Source organism: Atheta coriaria, unplaced genomic scaffold, assembly GCF_025399875.1.
Source record: "Atheta coriaria isolate IRGN ID8LTWV9N9 unplaced genomic scaffold, Caltech_Dcor_3.1 hic_scaffold_9_pilon, whole genome shotgun sequence".
NCBI classification, from domain to species: Eukaryota; Metazoa; Arthropoda; class Insecta; order Coleoptera; family Staphylinidae; genus Dalotia; species Dalotia coriaria.
In genome coordinates, this window is record NW_027045451.1 from 9,152,722 (window position 1) to 9,171,457 (window position 18,736).

The 18,736-nt window shown below is 32.7% G+C and overlaps 1 protein-coding gene across 8 annotated transcripts; it reads left to right on the top strand.

Moving 5' to 3' along the window:
* The first annotated feature begins 7,542 nt into the window (after positions 1 to 7,542).
* Positions 7,543 to 18,618, top strand: LOC135799881 (phospholipid phosphatase homolog 1.2 homolog). Of its 8 annotated transcripts, none has more exons than XM_065313107.1 (4): positions 7,543 to 7,699; positions 15,742 to 15,919; positions 17,412 to 17,890; positions 17,957 to 18,618. In XM_065313107.1, exons 1-4 carry the CDS (start codon positions 7,595 to 7,597, stop codon positions 18,239 to 18,241), a joined length of 1,047 nt encoding a protein of 348 aa, XP_065169179.1. In that variant the 5' UTR covers positions 7,543 to 7,594; the 3' UTR covers positions 18,242 to 18,618. The 8 variants fall into 8 exon arrangements, with proteins under 8 accessions (XP_065169179.1, XP_065169177.1, XP_065169183.1 ...); XM_065313105.1 differs by lacking the exon at positions 7,543 to 7,699 and adding an exon at positions 8,474 to 9,524; XM_065313111.1 differs by lacking the exon at positions 7,543 to 7,699 and adding an exon at positions 14,272 to 14,440.
* Positions 18,619 to 18,736: the final 118 nt, after the last annotated feature.

An 18,736-nucleotide genomic window follows, 5' to 3' on the forward strand; every position in this document is an offset into this window, starting at 1 on the left:
GAGACGCAATATATAATTCGAAGCGCGCAGACGAGACACGCTTCGGTGTGGTGTGGAAAAAGTCGATTGTGCTTTTGCCCCCAAACAATCCCAACCCTCGTTTCCCAAGGTTTGCACGTGTGACCTAATGAAATCCTTCAACATGTAAATTTCGTTTTTGTTTTTCATTCAAAATGTGTTGGAAATAATTGGAACGGCGAGACAGTTTATGAGGTAGGTAAAAAGGTAAGTGAATTATTAATTATGCGCATGTTTCAATTGATTAACGAATAATGTCATGTGGCTAAAGTGGAGTTTTTGTCACGAGACTGATTAAGTTTAATCAATCGAGTGTTCAACAAAGTTTTTCTAGTTTTACTTTATGTAAAAGCACCGCAAGCTGCTCCTCGTGACTAAAACCCGTGACTAAAGTATTTTAGTCACGTCTTTAGCCATCTGTGTCTTAAAACCGTGAAAAAACTTGTGCTAATAGAAAAAATTTAAATGCACTTGTGATTTATGTGTTTTTAATTTGTTTCTTAAACGATTAAGAGTAATTAACAACTTGTTGTTTAAACAATAGAGTATAATAAACTTCAGCGCAGATCAAGGAAACGGTATTGCTCAAAAAAGCACGAACGTGATTGATTGCAATTAACTTTTTTTCGTAAACGCTGAAGGTTTTAAATTAAAGTCCGCGTGATTTTTCCGCTTGCTTTTTGTCAATGATTCTAATGATAATTAATGATTCGCGCTTAGCGAGTGTTTAACACGCGTGTAAATTACTACTACTATGATCAAATCATAGCCATCATCTCCGTTCGAGACGTTTTTCGTGACTAATCGATGAGCTAACTAATTCCGTTTTTGTAAACTGCGATTTAATTCAATAGCACACGAGTTGTGTGCGATTTCATTTGTTCTCATATCAAATCAACTCAAACGGATTTATTTTTATTACTTGTCTTTAATTGATTTGAGTTATTCATGTGCTATTTTTAGTTTTAATTTGTTTCTCGAATGTTTTCGTGCAGATTTTGTTTATGTTTTGTCGATTGTTTATTGTTTGTCGTGTCTTCTTTGGTGTTTCGTGATTATTCAATGTCGAAGAGCAAGGCGATTAGTTTAATTTGCGGTTATTGATGATTGCTGATTGCATATTACTTATTGCTAATTCTGGTTATTATTAGACGTGTTCAAGGCATCGGCGACGATGCGCAAATGTTGGATTACGATGATCGTTCGCAATTAAATTTACAAACAATTCCGTTATTATTATTGGCAGAGTTATAAATGCTTTTAGTGTTTACAAATACAATAAACATTATGAACAATTCCTATTCAATTTTACTAGGTGTAATTTGGGTTGCCTATAGTCTCGATATGGTTTTTGGCCGAACAACAGGGTCGAACTTAGTTTGTTAAAATATTTTCGGTCGAAAGGCAGGGTCGAACTATTTTGTTAAAATTATGTTCGTGCGAAAATTTTGGTTGAAAATTTTCAGGAAATATTTTTGGTCGAAAGACAGGGTCGAACTCATTCCGGTAAAATATTTTCGGTCGAAAGGCAGGGTCGAACTATTCAGTTAATTTTTTTCTTCCTCGAAATGTTGTGAAAAGATTTTGTCATAAAAAAGGCAAAAGATTTCTGTTTTTTATGTCGAATGCAGTTTTCAGTAAAAATGCCAATAGGGCCTAAACGGTTAACGTTATCAAAAAGTTACTTAAATAATCGATGTAGAAATAAATTGTCTATCAGAATCCGAAAACAGAATTTCAAAATTCCAACATTTAATTTTCAACATAAAAAAGAGAAATCTTTTGCCTTTTTTATAACAAAATCTTTTCTTTAAAAATTTTTTGTGCCATTTTTAAGATTTTTCAATAAGGATGCCATCTTGTAGGCAATTTTTCAAGGATCAAGAATATGTAGTTCTTTTTTTTCTAGTCATTTTAGTTGTGGAGATAATTACTATTTAATCTTTTCAATTAGGCTATTCCGACGGAATGTTAAAAATTAAAAATTGGAATTTTGAAATTCTGTTTTCGGATTCTGATAAACAATTTAATTCTACATCGATTATGTAAATAACTATTTTTGCTTACGTTAACCGTTTAGGCCCTATTGGCATTTTTATTGAAAACTGCATTCAACATAAAAAACAAAAATCTTTTGCCTTTTTTATGATGAAATGTTTTATTTCAGCAAATGCAACTTCTGTAATAATTGGAATTTTTTAATTCTGTTTTCAGATTCTGAAAGTAGATAAAATTTTGAACCGGAAACAACTAACACAATTCTAGATTAAGGCCCTATTGGCTTCAGAAATTATTTTTTTTTGTTAAAATTGCAAATTGGTAGGATAATAATTACTTCAATAATAGATATGCTATTCTGATTGATAATTTAATTCTACATCAATTTTTTAAGTAACTTTTTTTGCTAATATTAATTGTTTAATAATCAGCACTTTGTTGAATGCTATCTCTTTTAGTTTAAGAGATATTAATTATCAGAAATCGTCGAAAAAAACTATCAAGCACCCCTTCTTGGCAATTTTTTTCTTAAGAATTAAAATTTCATCTCTCCGATTTCCGTTTTAACTATCCTATCTGATAGAGATTGGTCCGTAGATTAAGACGCTGCGATCAGATCTTATTTATCTCTTTTAGTTTACGAGATATTTGCGATTGAATAAAATGGGCAAAAATTGAAAAATGTCACTTTTTAGCACTTTTAGTCGCGTGTTTTGACCTTTTACTGTAGGAAATATAATTATTTTATATTTTTATCTGATAGAGAATCTTCCCATCTTTCATAATCAGCGATTCGTTGGTAGCTATCCCTTTTAGTTTAAGAGATATGAATTTTCAAAATTCGTCGAAAAAAAGTATCAAGCACCCCCCCTTGGCAATTTTTTTCTTAAGAATTAAAATTTCATTTCTCAGATTTCGGTTTTAACTATACTGTCTGATAGAGATTGGTCCGTAGATTAAGACGCTGCGATCAGATCTTAAATATCTCTTTTAGTTTACGAGATATTCGCGATTGAATAAAATGGGCAAAAATTGATAAATGTCAATTTTTAGCACTTTTAGTCGCGTTTTTCGACCTTTTACTATTGGGAATAAAATTGTTTTATATTTTGATCTGTTAGAGAATCTTCTAGTCTTTCATAATCAGCAATTTGTTGGTTGCAGTCGCTTTTAGTTTAAGAGATATTAATTATCAAAAATCATCGAAAAAAATTATCAACCTAACGGTTAATCGGATTACATCAATACTCGATATAGAATTTAATTACCTTTCAGAATTCAAAAACAGAATTGAAAAGTTCCAATTACTTAGTTCAAATGCTGCAAAAAATTTTTTAAATATTTTGAAATGTCAAAATTTTTTATTTTGTCCTTCGTCCACGCATTAAATTCGAAATATTATCAAAATTTCAAAGTTATGAATATGTTTAATCCTTAGACAATTTCATGCATCATCGCTACAATAATTATGCCGCTCAGAATCTCCACAAAAATGCATAAAGTCCGATTTAATAAGCTATCAATGAATACATGAATAACTGATGAGATTAACAAAGAATTCGTGATTATTTTTATATTTACAACGAGAAATATTACTAGAATGCTTGAGGATGAGTAATGTGCGCATAATTTACACATAAATTACAATAAAATTAAAGATCCGACAACATTATTCGCATTATTAACGTATTTGGTTCAGAGTCGATGTGTTTATATCTTTCTGATTTTATTTAAACACAGATAATTGTCCGTTGATTTTTATTAAACAGGAACGTTATTGACAAGGTCGTTCGGTTGTGTTTAACTCCGATTTCGAGAGTTTTCTCTGTTTGGCGAAGAGCATTAGCTTACACCAATATGTTTGCGTTAACATTTTGCGTTGTTCGCGGACATTTCGCATCGGTGGCATGCTGCATAATTGTTGTTATTAATGAAATTGCGTCCTTTTGTGGAGGGCGCGCACGGTTGGGTGTGGGCTTGCGGTATTGGCCGTAATGAGCGTGATTGTAATTGTGATGGAAATTGAAGCGAACACGCCGCGATTAACATGCATTATTCTAATTACAATCGGCGATGGATGCGATGGTTTTGTACGTGCCGATTGCAATCGCGTCTGGTCGCACCTTTGTTAATTCAATCTAATCAAATCAATCGTTGTAATAATTTTTGGCTTTTTTTTGCTTTTTTAATGATTTTGAAAATCGCTTTGAATGAATTGCAATTAGCAGGCGCCGTTTGTAGTGCCTAAATTAATAATGCTGGCCAGTCATAGTAAAATAGACGTATATTTTTGTTTGTTTGTAAACAATTTTTTTATCAGCGTATCACACTGCGTATCACAGTGACCGTGTGCTGTTGTCGTTGGCTGTGTACAGTTCCATTCCGGTCACCGTAAGAATCGCGCGTGTTCATCACGACTAGTTTTGTTTTGTTTATAATAAAATTAACTAAATCGATTTATAATTAATAAACAATCCACGGTATACGGTCGTGAATCGAGTTTTGTTAGTGTGATTGCTCGCGTTAAACATTTATCAATCGTATCAATCGTTTTTTCATTGTGAATGTAAACTAAAAGAGATAGAAATGAACGGACTACAGATTCTTTATCTACGGATAATTTTTATAAAATAAAATACATAATTAGATGGGAAATCTAAGGCATGAAATTTTAATTCATAAGAAAAAAATGGGCTGTATAAGTTTTTTGAGCATTTTCGATAGTGAATATCTTTTAAACTAAAAGAGTTACCGACCAGCAGATTGAAGATTATGAAAGATTGGAAAATTCTCGATAAGGTAAGGATTTAAAATAATTAACTTTCAACGGGTAAAATGTCTAAAAACTTGACTAAAAGTGCTAAAAAGAGCAATTATTCATTTTTTATGTTTTTTTCATGTTTTTCAATTGCGAATATCTTAGAAACTAAAGCAGGTGGGAGAAAACAAATTGCAGATCCTTAATCTGTGGAAAATTTTCTATAAGATAAGATAATTACATTTAATTAATAACAAAATTTCGTGTGATAAAAGTCAAAAAAGAAAATAAGACGAATCGGTAGTAATTCATATCGAAAAACGTGAAAAACCTTATTTATAATATTTAGAATAATAATAAATATTTATGTATCAGTAAACTCAACCATACTATTTACAAAAAAAAAAGATACAAACATGAATCTAAATTAAATATTGAGTATTTAACATAGGCATCCCGTATTCACCTGTATTGATGTGCTTGCCTAGTATGACTTTCCTTGTATTTTGGGTTGCCTAAAGTGAAACTCTACAAGTATCCTTAATATCAACTCATATACGTTGATATTAATACCAACGTCTTGAAATCAAAAACATTTTTATCTTATTTTCTGCTTTATTTATTCTTTACATAAATATTTACATCTACATTATTTCTTTCTCTAATCAAATATAATGTATTTACATTTGATTTAGTAAATTTAAAATGCTTAATTCACATATCATTCGAAATAGTTGTTTACTTTCATGCTAGTAAGTATTTTATCTCTGAATCTGCTTAAAACATTCAAGGACACTCCTATAATTTGCATGAAGTCCTTCATTCTTCAATTCCTCTCTTTTGATTCCTGCTTTCTGTGGAGCTGGGAAGTAGAGTGAAATCCACTTCTCGCGCTTCCACCGCTTCCAGTCCGCGTGCGCCCTAAATATAACCCACCCCAACGTGAGCGATGATGCAACCGGGATCTCCGTCGGCAAGATGGGAATATCACGTTAATGTTCATTACTTCCTTCCATCTTTCGTTACTTGTGTTTACTTGTGTGCGAGCCCACCAGGCACGCTTCAATCTTTTTCAATCAGCGCGCTACAAATATAACAATGCCAGATAATCTATCAAATGTAATAAAATGCATTTATTTTCATTCACATGGAAGAAATATATTTGTAATGTTGTTAAAAATTACTAAAACACATTAAAAGAACGAATAAAAATTAGTTTCAAGTAAAAATGGTGAAGATTTTCAAGAAATCGACGAATTTTAGTCAAAAAAATGAAAAATAATGAAAAAAAAGATAAAATTGTGATTATTTAAGAAAAATTAATAATTTATTTGTCAAATCTCAATATTTCACTCAAAAAAGCAAATATTTTGTGATTTATTACTACAAAAATGAATTAATTATGTTTATCTTGTAATAGCATTGAAATTAGGTTATGTCACATGATGAAAAAATGGCCGAGTATACACTAACCTCAAAAAACATAACGTGAACACAATATGGAGTACAGAATGAAAGGGAAATGGTAAAACCTATTCTCCGAAAACCGACAGCACCCAAATCACCGCGAAATGTACGAGAGGCGTTGCCAAAACATAAATTATTGTTGTGTTTTCCCCTCATTCGCAAACATAAAGCAAGAAAAACACTTACATTAAGAACATTAAATTTCAATTTCCCTTCGGATAATTAAAATGTCAACAACTCCACAACAATATTTTATACGCACATCTAACTACTTTTTTCGTAGCAGTAGATTTACCGAATTTATTCCGCTGACATTTGTATTAAAGCCTGCGAAAAGTTAAAGTTGGCAATTTTTGGCGAGCGCGCGGTTTGCGGAACTGAAAGTTGTTTCGCATTGCTGGCGTGCTCGTTGAGACGATCAACCACTCCAACATCGCTTTTACATCACGCTCGAAGCTCGAAGCCTTCCGCTTCCGGCAGGCGGTGGTATTTCAATGATAGCCGCCTCTGCCGCCACCGCACCACGCTGTGTTTTCACTGCTTTCACTGTTTGTATTTCTGCTTAGTTTCGGGCGCGTTGAGAAGAAAGAGTTTATTGATATGTTGCGGTGTTTCATCAGTGATAAGCTTTCCGAGAAAAATAAATGCGATAAAATTGAATTTCTTTCGCTTTAAAACCCAAATAATTTACGTGGCTATAAAAGCAACAACTTGCGAGTACTTGCGGAGAGTGAGCACACTTGTATTGGAGTGTCTTTTAATTTAAAACGCATTTCAGTGGCGAGCGGTGCGCGCAATGAAATAAAATAATACGAAGCCGCAAATAAAACGCGAATGATAACCGGCTCTCGTGCGCTACTTACGCGCTATACGGAAGTAAAACGCGACTTAAAACATCTCGAGAGAATCATAACAAGCTTCAATGCTTGCACGAGTACTTTAACGTGCACTTAGAGCTGCTGGTACGCTTCGGAATGCTTCGTTTCATCAACTTATTCTGAAAGCCTTGTTGGCAATTGGGAAAAATATGCAAAGCTGTAACTTTGAATGTTAAAAAATAAAATTAAAAAATTTAAATAAATTTTCTTGTTTTTTTGCATTTTTCAGTGGAGCAATGTGTTTTTCAATGTCAACTCGTAATTACGAGCATGAAAACGAAAGCAAAAATTAAACGAAGACAAAATGCAGGTTTGTTGTAGTTGTCGTTGGATTTTTTGATTTGTTTTATTTTATATTTTTCTTTTTGTTTTCATGCTGAAGAGGAAAAGTTATAAAAACAAGAAAGTTTCCGAACAAGTTCAGTAGTCTTTTATTACAAGTAGTGATACGAAGAAGTGCTGGAACCAAGAAAATATGTCGTATAATTATTATTATTTTGAAGACAAAGACAAAAATGCTACAAGTACATCTCAAGAAGAATCTACAATCACCAACGAAATAAAATTAAACACCACAAAAGTAAGTAACAAAAAAAAGCAGTTAATCATGGAATTAAAGATTTTATATGAATCATAATCATTCTCTTGAAGATAACGTAAGTATGGAAAAAAGGGAATAACAAAAGAATCAGCACATACGCAAATAATGAGTATTGATGAGTAGTCTATGGGTTTGTTTGCGGTGATAAAAAATTGGATAAAATTTGCTATGAAAATAATGTAGGTCAGTTAAATTATGAAAATTATTAGGGTTATTGTGTCCCAACTAAAACGCAAGCAATAATGAACAATATGTTAACAATTGTTAAACTATTGTTAAATTACAGACATAACAATCATAATAATCAAACACAAAGCAGCGCAATTTTTATTGCAGCGGATTTGCTTATCAACAAATACATGAATAATGCGGTGAATAGTTCATGTTGTGGCGTGACTTAAGTAACCTACGTCAATAACAATTTAAACAAATTTCAGTAATTTATTTTCAAACAAAACCAAAAACTGAATTATTTTTGGTTCAATTTGACGTTAATTTAATAGATGACTCAAACGTCTTTCTTTCCTTCCATTTTCATTTTCATTTAGTTAATCAATTTTACTATTACTTCATCAGCTGCCTCCAACCCACGCATGAATCTTCTTGCCTCATGTTAAGTCAACTACACGAGAAGTAAAAGTGACGAGCATTGAGCACTTGTAACCATTAGCTGGTATCGCTAGCTTTGTCTTGTCGTATGCATGTGACTAAACATGAAGGCGGAATATTGAGTTTAACGATTTGACTTGACTTTACTTAAGCCAGTAGTCACAAGGCGGCCGTTGAGTACACACGGCGCCACGCGCATTAAACAAACCTGAATCAAAAATGACTCATAATTATTTAAACGGTAATTTACGTAAAACCGCGTAAAATTTTGCATAGTCAGTGCAATAAATTACAGTTAAATTACAAAATCATCGTGTTTGTGTTTTCATTCTCATTCTCATTTCTGTTTTGTGTTTTGTATTACGTCGGTGCTACTTATCTACGAGTAATACCTGGTGAACAATCGTCACAATTGTCGTCTAGTTTATGTTTACGTGTGTTTGGAGAGTTGATTCATTAATTATTCGAGCGAAAATCCGCTCTTACCGAGAACCATAAATTATCCACAGCAGGTAGAATGGCGAATTAAAAACTCTGCGCGGTGTATAAATTTTTACCTGTGTTCAACGCGCAGCATTTCAGTGCTGAGCGCGCGTTGCGCAGGTGAAGGTTGAATCGAAGAACAAGTTTTAGTATCATCCGGTTCATAAAGTGCAACACAACACAACGAAGTTTACCTTCAAATTCTGCAATATAAAAACAAATAATATTAAAAATTATCACAAAAATCTTTAAATATTTAAATGTTTTAATTTTATAAAGAGAAATTAAGTGAAACTTTCCGCGCAGGTAGAAATCGAGGTCAAATTCTTTCTCTTAATACCTCTAAAATTATTTCAATAAACTGATAAACAAGTGTACTTAACATGTGCGTAGAGTATGTTGGTTCAGCGATAATTTCGTGTGTGTTGCGTGAATATTAGCGTTTTCGTTGACAAATATCGCGCGCCACACGTTCTGGTTGTTTAATGAAAATTAATTGCACGTGAAAAGGACGGTAGCAGGGCTAAAGTTGACAAACGCAGAAACGTGCATTGTGAGCGCAAATATTTGTCATCTCTACACGGTAACGATGTACGAGTACAATCCGCACAGGCCGAATCCGCATCATGCGCATCACCATCACCAAAGACATGATATGCGTGATGTGTACACCATCAGTAATCCGATGATGTTTCATCATTCACATCCACATGTATGTATTAATTATAGTAGAAATATTTGTCATTATTTGGGTTTTATTGCTTTAAATTGAAAAATATGTAAAAAAAATGAGAAAAATATGAAAAATTTATTTATTTTAGTAATAAACAATTAAATATGGATAAAAAAGATGAGGTTAGGTTAGGTTAGGTGAGGTTAGGCAACGCGCGCGGAGGGTAGCAAGTAGATTAATTTTGAGGTTATGTAGTTTTATATAGTTTTAAAAGTTTCATGAAACTTCTTTTTGCTATAACTTTTGACTCAGAGCTGCTGCAATATTCATTGAGGTGTCAATCGATAGATAATATCAAGATCTATCAATAACACATCTCATATATTCTTGCTAAATTCTAATAGTAAAGATATTTGGACTTAAAGTCAAAATGTCAACAAAAAATAACTTAAAACCATCAAAAACCATGTTTTTAATCAATTTTGAGGTTAGAAATTCAAAACTATCTCGTTTTATCTTCTAATACAAAAATTCCTGTTGAAATATTATGTTATTAAACCTAATAACACACTTACAAGCACTAATTACACGTTAATTAAATTTGAAACGACTCTCTACTTCCAATTTGAAATTAAAATTCTTCGCAATTATCAATTCCATTTGTTGTTTGCATGTGTTTTGTTGACTATTATGCTCGTAGTCCAAGCATTCAACCACTGGCCGCCGATTCGATTAAATATATGCACGACTTGCAGCTGAAATTACTATTCAATTTCGCAATCGCGCGTTCGGCCGCAAGCGGAAATGATAAAGTCGCGCTTTAATTAACTTTAATTTGTTAATTCGGCTTCCTGTCGCGCTGGATGCTGCCGGGCGCTGATCGAAAACGATTTCATCCAGAGAATTAACTCGTCAAACTTAAACTTAATTTCATTTCAGTTCATTTCATCTGATTGAGTTTTAAAACTTTAAACTTTATGTTATGACTAAATTTATTTGAGGTTTAGTTTAGTTTGTACAAATATTTTGATGTTTTCTTTTTGCTTATCTGCAAAAATCAGATTAGAGTGAAGTACTCGTATGTTTGGATGCGTCGAAATTTTAAGTGTCTGCTTAGAATTTAAATAAATAAACATAATAATCGTCAATGTTGTAAGATATTCAAATGACCTTGACAAGGTTACCTAAAGAATTTAAAAAAAGAAGAAAAAGTGTGGTTTTTGATGTAATAATTAATAAATACAACTTTTCTGGCTTATTTTGAGGTTTAAAACATTTTTTTGTGCATTTTTGGCTTAAAAAAGAAGAAAAAACGAAGAAAAACGTTTTTTTACAGTCTTTTGACAACTGATTATTCAGGTATTCTACCTGAATACCACTAATTGTAATTCTATGAAGACAGGTATGAGACACGAGACAACAATTCGTTTAATTCACGCCTGACTCATATTCAATTGCGCAAACTCAACGCGTCTCGCCAGCCGAGTATTCCAAGCGTGAGTCAATCACAAGAAATTTGATTCCGTGTTCTTCGCGCCCCGGAAGTCTGTATTCTTTGTTGTACCTTGTGATATCTTGCAATATCAATGTTGCTGCATTGCGGAATTCATCCGATTGTGTTCGCATTTCTCATTTGGAGGCTTAGCAGCGCATTCCGCGAATGAAGCAATCAAAGAACCAAACAACGCGTAATTGAAGCTGCGGGGCTTGGCCCAGATACGCGGATTAATCAAAACGTAACTTGTACGTACAATGACGCCGAAATTGAAAGAACGTTATTATTTGGAATGGATTGAAATAATGAAAATGACGACTGATTAAAATGTTGATGAGTGGGGTAAATATTGAAATGTGCACTCGGATTAATTAAATTTCATATCGGAATTGAGTTATAACTGAATAATCGGAATCAATTTGATTTGTGAATTGAAAATTGAATTATCTATAATTGCACACGGTGAAATAAATAATCAGTGGTGAAATTGATATCGTTATAAATATTAAATAAATATTTAGCAAATATATTATTCACTAGACACAAAATAAATAACAGATTATTAAGTATCAAGTGGTTAAATGGGAGTTTTAGTCACGAGTTTAATCAATCAAGTATTTAACAAGGTTTGCCACGTGATGCTACTTTAGTCACGGCCTTGGTTGTCCATTTAAAATAAAACATTTTTTGTGTCTAAAAAACGTGTAAAAAGTGGTGCTTTAAAGGTGAAAGTAGAAAAAAAGTCATTTAATTCGAGTAGCTCTTGGTTTATAACCTAAAATATTATCAATTTATCAATTAATAATTGTAGTTCTTTGTATTGTTACTTATTGCTTGGATAATTTATCAAACTAGAATGATATATCAATAAATAAAGGCGGGAAGAACGATAGAAGGGAATTCGCAAAGAAATGGTAAGAAGAGTTGGTTGGAAAAGTGGGAATTTGACCGGTCAGTCGTTCCACTAACGGGTTTTTCCTTTTTTTCATGCCTGATAAACACAATGATAAGAAATGTACAACTAGGCGACGGGCTTGCTTTTACATCCTGAATTGCATTGCATTAGTAAGATTCGCGTCGGCAGTGTCACAAAACACTCGAAAAGTGCTTAAAGTGAAAAAGTTAGAAAAAGTTTCGCAGTTGTTTGTTCTAAAAGGTAAATAATTATAAATTAAAATAAAAAGTAGATAATTCTTTTCCTTTTTTTGATAGTTAAATAATTAAAAAATTAAAATTAATTTTTTTTAAATAAAATTATTGAATAAATGATAAATTATTATTCATTATAGTGATAGCTTAATAATCTATCTATATATAATATATAAAAATGAATTGCTGTTCGTTAGTCTCGCTAAAACTCGAGAACGGCTGAACGGATTTATCTTATCTTGGTCTTGAATTATTCGTGGAGGTCTAGGGATGGTTTAAAAGGTGAGAAAAATTCGAATAATTGCCGGGAAAATCCTCAAAACAGCTCTTTTCTATAGAATAAAATTTGACATTGAGATTCAATCATAGTTATAGTAAAATAGTTGAATTCGAGATGGCGCGCTGAAGTGCATTATTGACAAAACTTTATATGCATAATTTCTTTAAATTAAAATTGCTAATCTTATTGATAGAATTGACTCTTACTACGAGTATGTCTAGAACAAGAGAGTAAAAACGAATTACATTTTTATTAAACACTGCCGGAACGAAGTCGCGGGCAACAGCTAGTTCATAATAAATTATAATCCAAGTGGCATTCAATATTTAAAAAAATTTAAGTGCCCCTATCCTGTGTGCTCCGGCGTCATTACTTCATTAATGCACACATACGAGTACCAACTCGTAACTACCTACGCACACACATTACCGAAACTGAAACCCGAAGCTAAATCTGTCTCTTCAACGACCGCAACGCCTGACGCGAAACAAAAGGGCACACAACGCGCTTAATTTACGTATCCCTTCTTGCACACGCATCCAAACTACTTCAAACTGTCGGAAGTACATACCTACGAATATCTACTATGCATACACTTCTATCTACGCCATTATCTGGTGTTATCTTGCCTTTTATACGACTGGAATGTCTTGGAATAGGTACAAGTATACCGAGTGATTCAGAGAGTAGGTAATTCTGTGAAAATTATTACTAATATTACTAACAGGGTGAGGTTATGATAAAGAAAATAAATAATATGAGGCATTATTAGAAAACATTAATGTATCTACTGAAAATCCCTACTAATATTATAAATGCGAAAGTCCTGAAGTTTGTTACACTTTCACGCAAAAACTACTTAACCGATCATCATGAAAATTTGTACACATATTCTTAGTGGTCCCCGAATGGTTATAGGCTACTTTTTATTTAATAAAAAAAATTATTTTTTAAATAAAATAAAGAAATTGTTTAGCCAATAATACCTCTGCATCTGGCTATTTGACTACTTTAACGCCATCTAGCATTCCAGCAATGAAGCTCAAACCTAAGTACTATAGTACCATCACACTGTATTATCACACTGTATTACCGACAGCTACGTCAACATCAAATCCAATTGACTACACTATGGAGACTGTACACTATACTTCCATAGACTATACTTTCAGCCATTTTAAACTTCCCGCCATTCTACTTCATTGTTACTTCTTCTGTGACTACAGACGCGTACGGAAGCAACTTCATTATTTTAGATATTCGCGAGCGAAGCCAAGGGTTAAAGCTAGTTATTAATATTTGGTTTATCAAGTGATTAAAACTTTTTACATTGATAAAATAAATCAATATTAGTTTATATAATTAATTTTTATAATCAAATAAATTAAATAAATATTAAAAACGTGTTTCTACGTTTAAATATTTAATTTAATAGAACTCAAATGAGGTTATGTTCTTTTTGAGGTTAAATCAACACAAAATGACAGATACTTAATTTTACATGTTAATCTATGAATTTTGGAAGTTTTTTTTGGAATTTATGCGGAATTTTATATCAAAAACGTATTTTCAAAAAATATTCATGTTTTGTCATGAAATCGAGTGACATTAAAACTAGCCTGCATTGTATATTTAGTTCGAGTGTTTATATTGGGGGAATTAACCGCCATACCCAAAGTAGCGTGTATCGTGCACCGTGCACCGCGCTTATATTAATTGCGAGCCCTTTTTCATCGTGCATGCGAAATATTAACCACGGCGTCAATCCCCCCATAGTGCACACTTCTTGCTGCTCATTTATCCCATCCGGGCTGCGGGGACGACGAAATGATTCACTTCCAGTGTGGTTCAAACTTTGTTTCGCTTCGGCCTGCAGAAACAGACGCAAATTCACAAAATCAATCAAATCAATAAATAAAATATTAAAAAATTAATTTGATATAAATTTATATAGAAAGATATTTGAAATGTTTACCAAGTGATAAAGCAAACAATTACGACATGGATATCAGTGCTAGCAATGACGCAAAGGTAAAACTCGAGTTTTTTTTTAATTTTTCAATCTCTGTTGAGATACGAGTATGACGAGTGTAGAGTAGACATGTAGACATGTGAGCATTAGTAACGTTAGCAATGTGTAGATTACTAGAATAAGTCAATTTATGGCATTTTATTTGAGAAAAACGTCAAAATCTTAAAAATCAATCAAAATATTTGTCATTTTGTGCGTAAATCGTAAATATGAATAGTGATCATGATACAGACGGATATGAAAGTGAAATTGTAAGTAAAAAGTAAAAATCATAATTTAACCTCAAAAAAGTTATATTTATGTTCTGATAGACCAAACTGTCGCACTCATTCTTATCTCAATCGATAAAATATCACTCAGGGGTAGATAACGTGACAAATTTCACCTTTTCAAATCAAATTTTTATTTTTTTCACTAGTACTAACCTTAAACCAAATAAAACGTGTTGCCTACACCTACATCTACACTAAAAGTATGTATAACAAGTTGCCAATATTAAAATACGGATATGAAAGTGAAATAGTAAGTAAAAAGTAAAAATCATAATTTAACCTCAAAAAATTATATTTATGTTCTGATAGACACGACTATCGCATAGCTTCTTATCTCAATCGATAAAATATCACTCAGGGGTAGATAACGCGACAAATTTCACCTTTTCAAATCAAATTTTTATTTTTTTGAGTAGTAGTATTAAACCAAACAAAACGTGTTGCCTACACCTACACCTACACCTATACCAAAAGTATGTATAACAAGTTGCCTATATTAAAATACTTGTAATACTAAATATAAATCCCAAGAGATAACCTTGATTTGTAAACTAAATGTAAAAAGACAAGGTTACGGTATTTATTGCATGCATAATGAACTTGTTGTTGTCTTACTCTTGCTTCTCTCAATAAATCTCCATATGTGTTGGTTTACTGATAAGAAATAATAATACAGCGGCTTTGAACGTCCGTCAACCGATTGAGACGATCATTCAGTTACTCGTATTATTGTGTGCTGATCACCAGCGCGTCAATTAATCGAACGCCGGCGTTTCGCACGTGAATAATAATATTATAACAAGACAATAACTAGGAAAATGTCCAAAGTGAAATGGGAATTGTTACGCAGCGCAGACTATGGTTCAACATCGCATTTGTCGCTTGTTAGTCATGTTATGAACTGTGTCATATTATCTCTTATAAGTTGTTAAGATTAGAAACTGTGATTCATTTTATTTGTGAATTTTGTGATTGTAGAAATTTATGTCATCAGTTTGCTATCTATCTAATAATTTGTGTTTTTACAGGCGGATCCAATGGGAAATGCGCATGCAAAACGAACGCAAGTCGCTGCACTACAGCTCAATGATTCCAGTGCTTCGGAAAGGATCAATGGAGGCATGGACCACAAGGATATTCAACGCAATAGTGGATCCAGGCTATTCCGGCTTAAATATGTGATTAATTTGGTTTTGGGTTTATTAGGTGAGTGTTTTTATTGTTTTGGGAGTTTTATTACTATATAGGCAACCAATCATACGTAAAATAACCTAAAAATTTAAAAATTTAGCAAAAAATCAAATTTCAATGCTTTTTAGAGTAGAAAATACGTTGTTAAAACTTATTTTTAAAACTTATAAAAGAATATAAGTGATTATTTTGGTTTTGAGTTAATTTTGTAATAAAATTTAAGATTTAGCGCCACCTACGTATAAATATGAGTGTTATTGTTATATAGGCAACCAATCATACACAAATTTGGCTTAAAAACTTTAAAAAATCCAAAAATTATCAAATTTATAAGGTTTGAAGGATAGAAAACAATCAAAAATAAGTTTTTTAAAACTTATGAAAGAAAATATGTGATTAATTTGGTTTTGAGTTGATTTTGTAATAAAATTTAAAATTTAGCGCCACCTAGGTATAAATACAAGTATTATTACTACATAGGCAACCAGTAATACATGAAATTTTACCAAGGCAAAACTAAAACCTAATTTAACCAAACTTTTAAAGTTTTTAAACGATAAAAACAATCAATAACAACTTTTTCAAAACGTCTGAAAGAAGGTGTCACCACTGTCAGCGTTTCTGAAAAGATTTTTTGCGCTCGTTTACGGAGTGTTAAAATGTCCGCACGTGATTGTGTTTTATGTTTATGATGGATTTCGGCTGCGCTGCGTTGCGCTTATTGAGTGCCGCGCCGGATGGCGGAAGCCGCGAGTTAAAATTTAATTAATCTCGCCCTCGCCCTCGGCCGACGAGTGAGTGACGCGTTTCGAGAGCACGCAATATGTTGACGGCACTCCCTATCGCCTTCTTCACCCTGTCAGCCGGCCATTTTTCATAAATTCATAAATTATAAATACGCATTCATGTCACACACAAAAAAAAAACCGCCAGAAATAAATACTTAATACTTTCAAGAGCAAAGAAAATATTTTCGAAGATTTATTGTTAAAGTTTACATGAAATTGTTTAATCGCTCATGTCATTTAGTAAGCGCGTCGTGTCGTGTAATTGTTATGCTTTTAAAACGGCGTACTTTGCTTGGAATTGGTTTTCTTGCTTCCGGCGCGCCGCCATTTGCATTCGCCAAGTTTTAATTTATTCAAAATGTTCGTATTATTCAACTTTCACGCATAAACAGCTTAATGTCGTCTTAAAACGATGAACATGCAGTGATATGTTGAAAATTTTAAGCAAAAATAGTAAAAATCTTCATTTTTAATACAAAAAATGTATAACAAGTTGCCTATATTAAAATATTTCATCTAATAAAAGAATTAAACGACAGCTGAGGGCAAAATATAAAAGAATAAAACTAATTAACCATAATTATAATAAATGTCTTGAATTACACGCATTTAACAGCTTATAATTGTGGTTAATTAATTAATTACTGCATTATTACCATCACCAGACACGTGCTGCCATCTGCCGTAGCATTATTTAATTAATTTTTCTTCATTTTCAGTTACTGCTATTATTTCCGGCGTCGAGTTTGGCTTTCTACCTCATACAAAACAATCTTATATATGCAAAGATCCAAAACTTTCATACAAATACAACGGCGATACAATTCGCCCTTCAGTATTAGGAGTGGTTTGTGTCCTCCTGCCGCTTGTGACATTTTTCTGCGTGGAAGTACTACGCAATGGCCGCGAATGGAAAAAAGTCATACCTTTAATGTGGCGCTGGACACGCTTCCTCTTCATTGGTAACATTGTCATCAATCTGTTCATCACCGAAGTGTTGAAGTCGGTTTTTGGGGAACCACGGCCGCACTTTTTTGACACCTGCGCCCCTGATGCTACTGCTTGCACAGCCGGTGACATTGTCGAAAGTTATCGCTGTACAAACTCAATATATAGTTTCATGGTGATAAGAGACTCGTCAAGGTCATTCCCTAGTGGGCATGCGTCGTTGTCAGTATTTACATCTGTGTATTGTGCTGTAAGTTGCCTAACATGATTTTTTTTATTTTTTTTTATTTTTATTAATTTTATTATGATTTTTCAGGCTTATATTTATTATAGGTTTAAATCACCGTCGATAGACTTTGGTTCACTGTGTAAACCATTCACAATGGCGCTGGTTATGCTTTGGGGGCCTGCGTGTGGCCTGTCAAGGATTACAGATCACCGCCACCATTGGTGGGATGTGTTATCAGGGTCTATACTGGGTGTTATCACCGCTGTCTTTACTATTTATGCTTTGGCTAATAGATTCCGCGCTGGTGAGAAACACCGGGCTAGTTTATCTTCTACGAAATTATGCGATGAGAATAAGGATGAGTTAGTGTAATAACAAATTAAAAGAAAAAAAAAAAAAAAGAAGAAAAAAGTTGCTACACAAAATTACAGATTTCTGTAACTTTACTACTGCCTGAGTGGTTGAGATGAGAGATATGTAGTGAACATTGAAGACGTAACTGTTATTTATTTTTTATTTATATTTATGTGTAACTAATATACTCGTAAAAGTATTATTTATAGTTGATACGTACGTGTGTGAGTATTGAGTAAGTTTTGGTAAGTAGATAGTTAATTTGTAGTTGGAAATTTCATAGAATTGATTTTTGCAATTGTTATGAAATGTTCTTTGAAATTATTGACTGATGAGATTAGTTATGTATTGAGGTTAGATTGGTAAGAATATATTGTACATGACGAAGGGACAAATGGTTGCACTAATTTTTAATTTATTTTTGCTTCCAGCGGTGAATATGAAAATGTTTAAAATGAGGTTATTATAGTTTCCTTGACGGCGTGTTGCGCTTTGTATGCGCGAAAAGGAAGC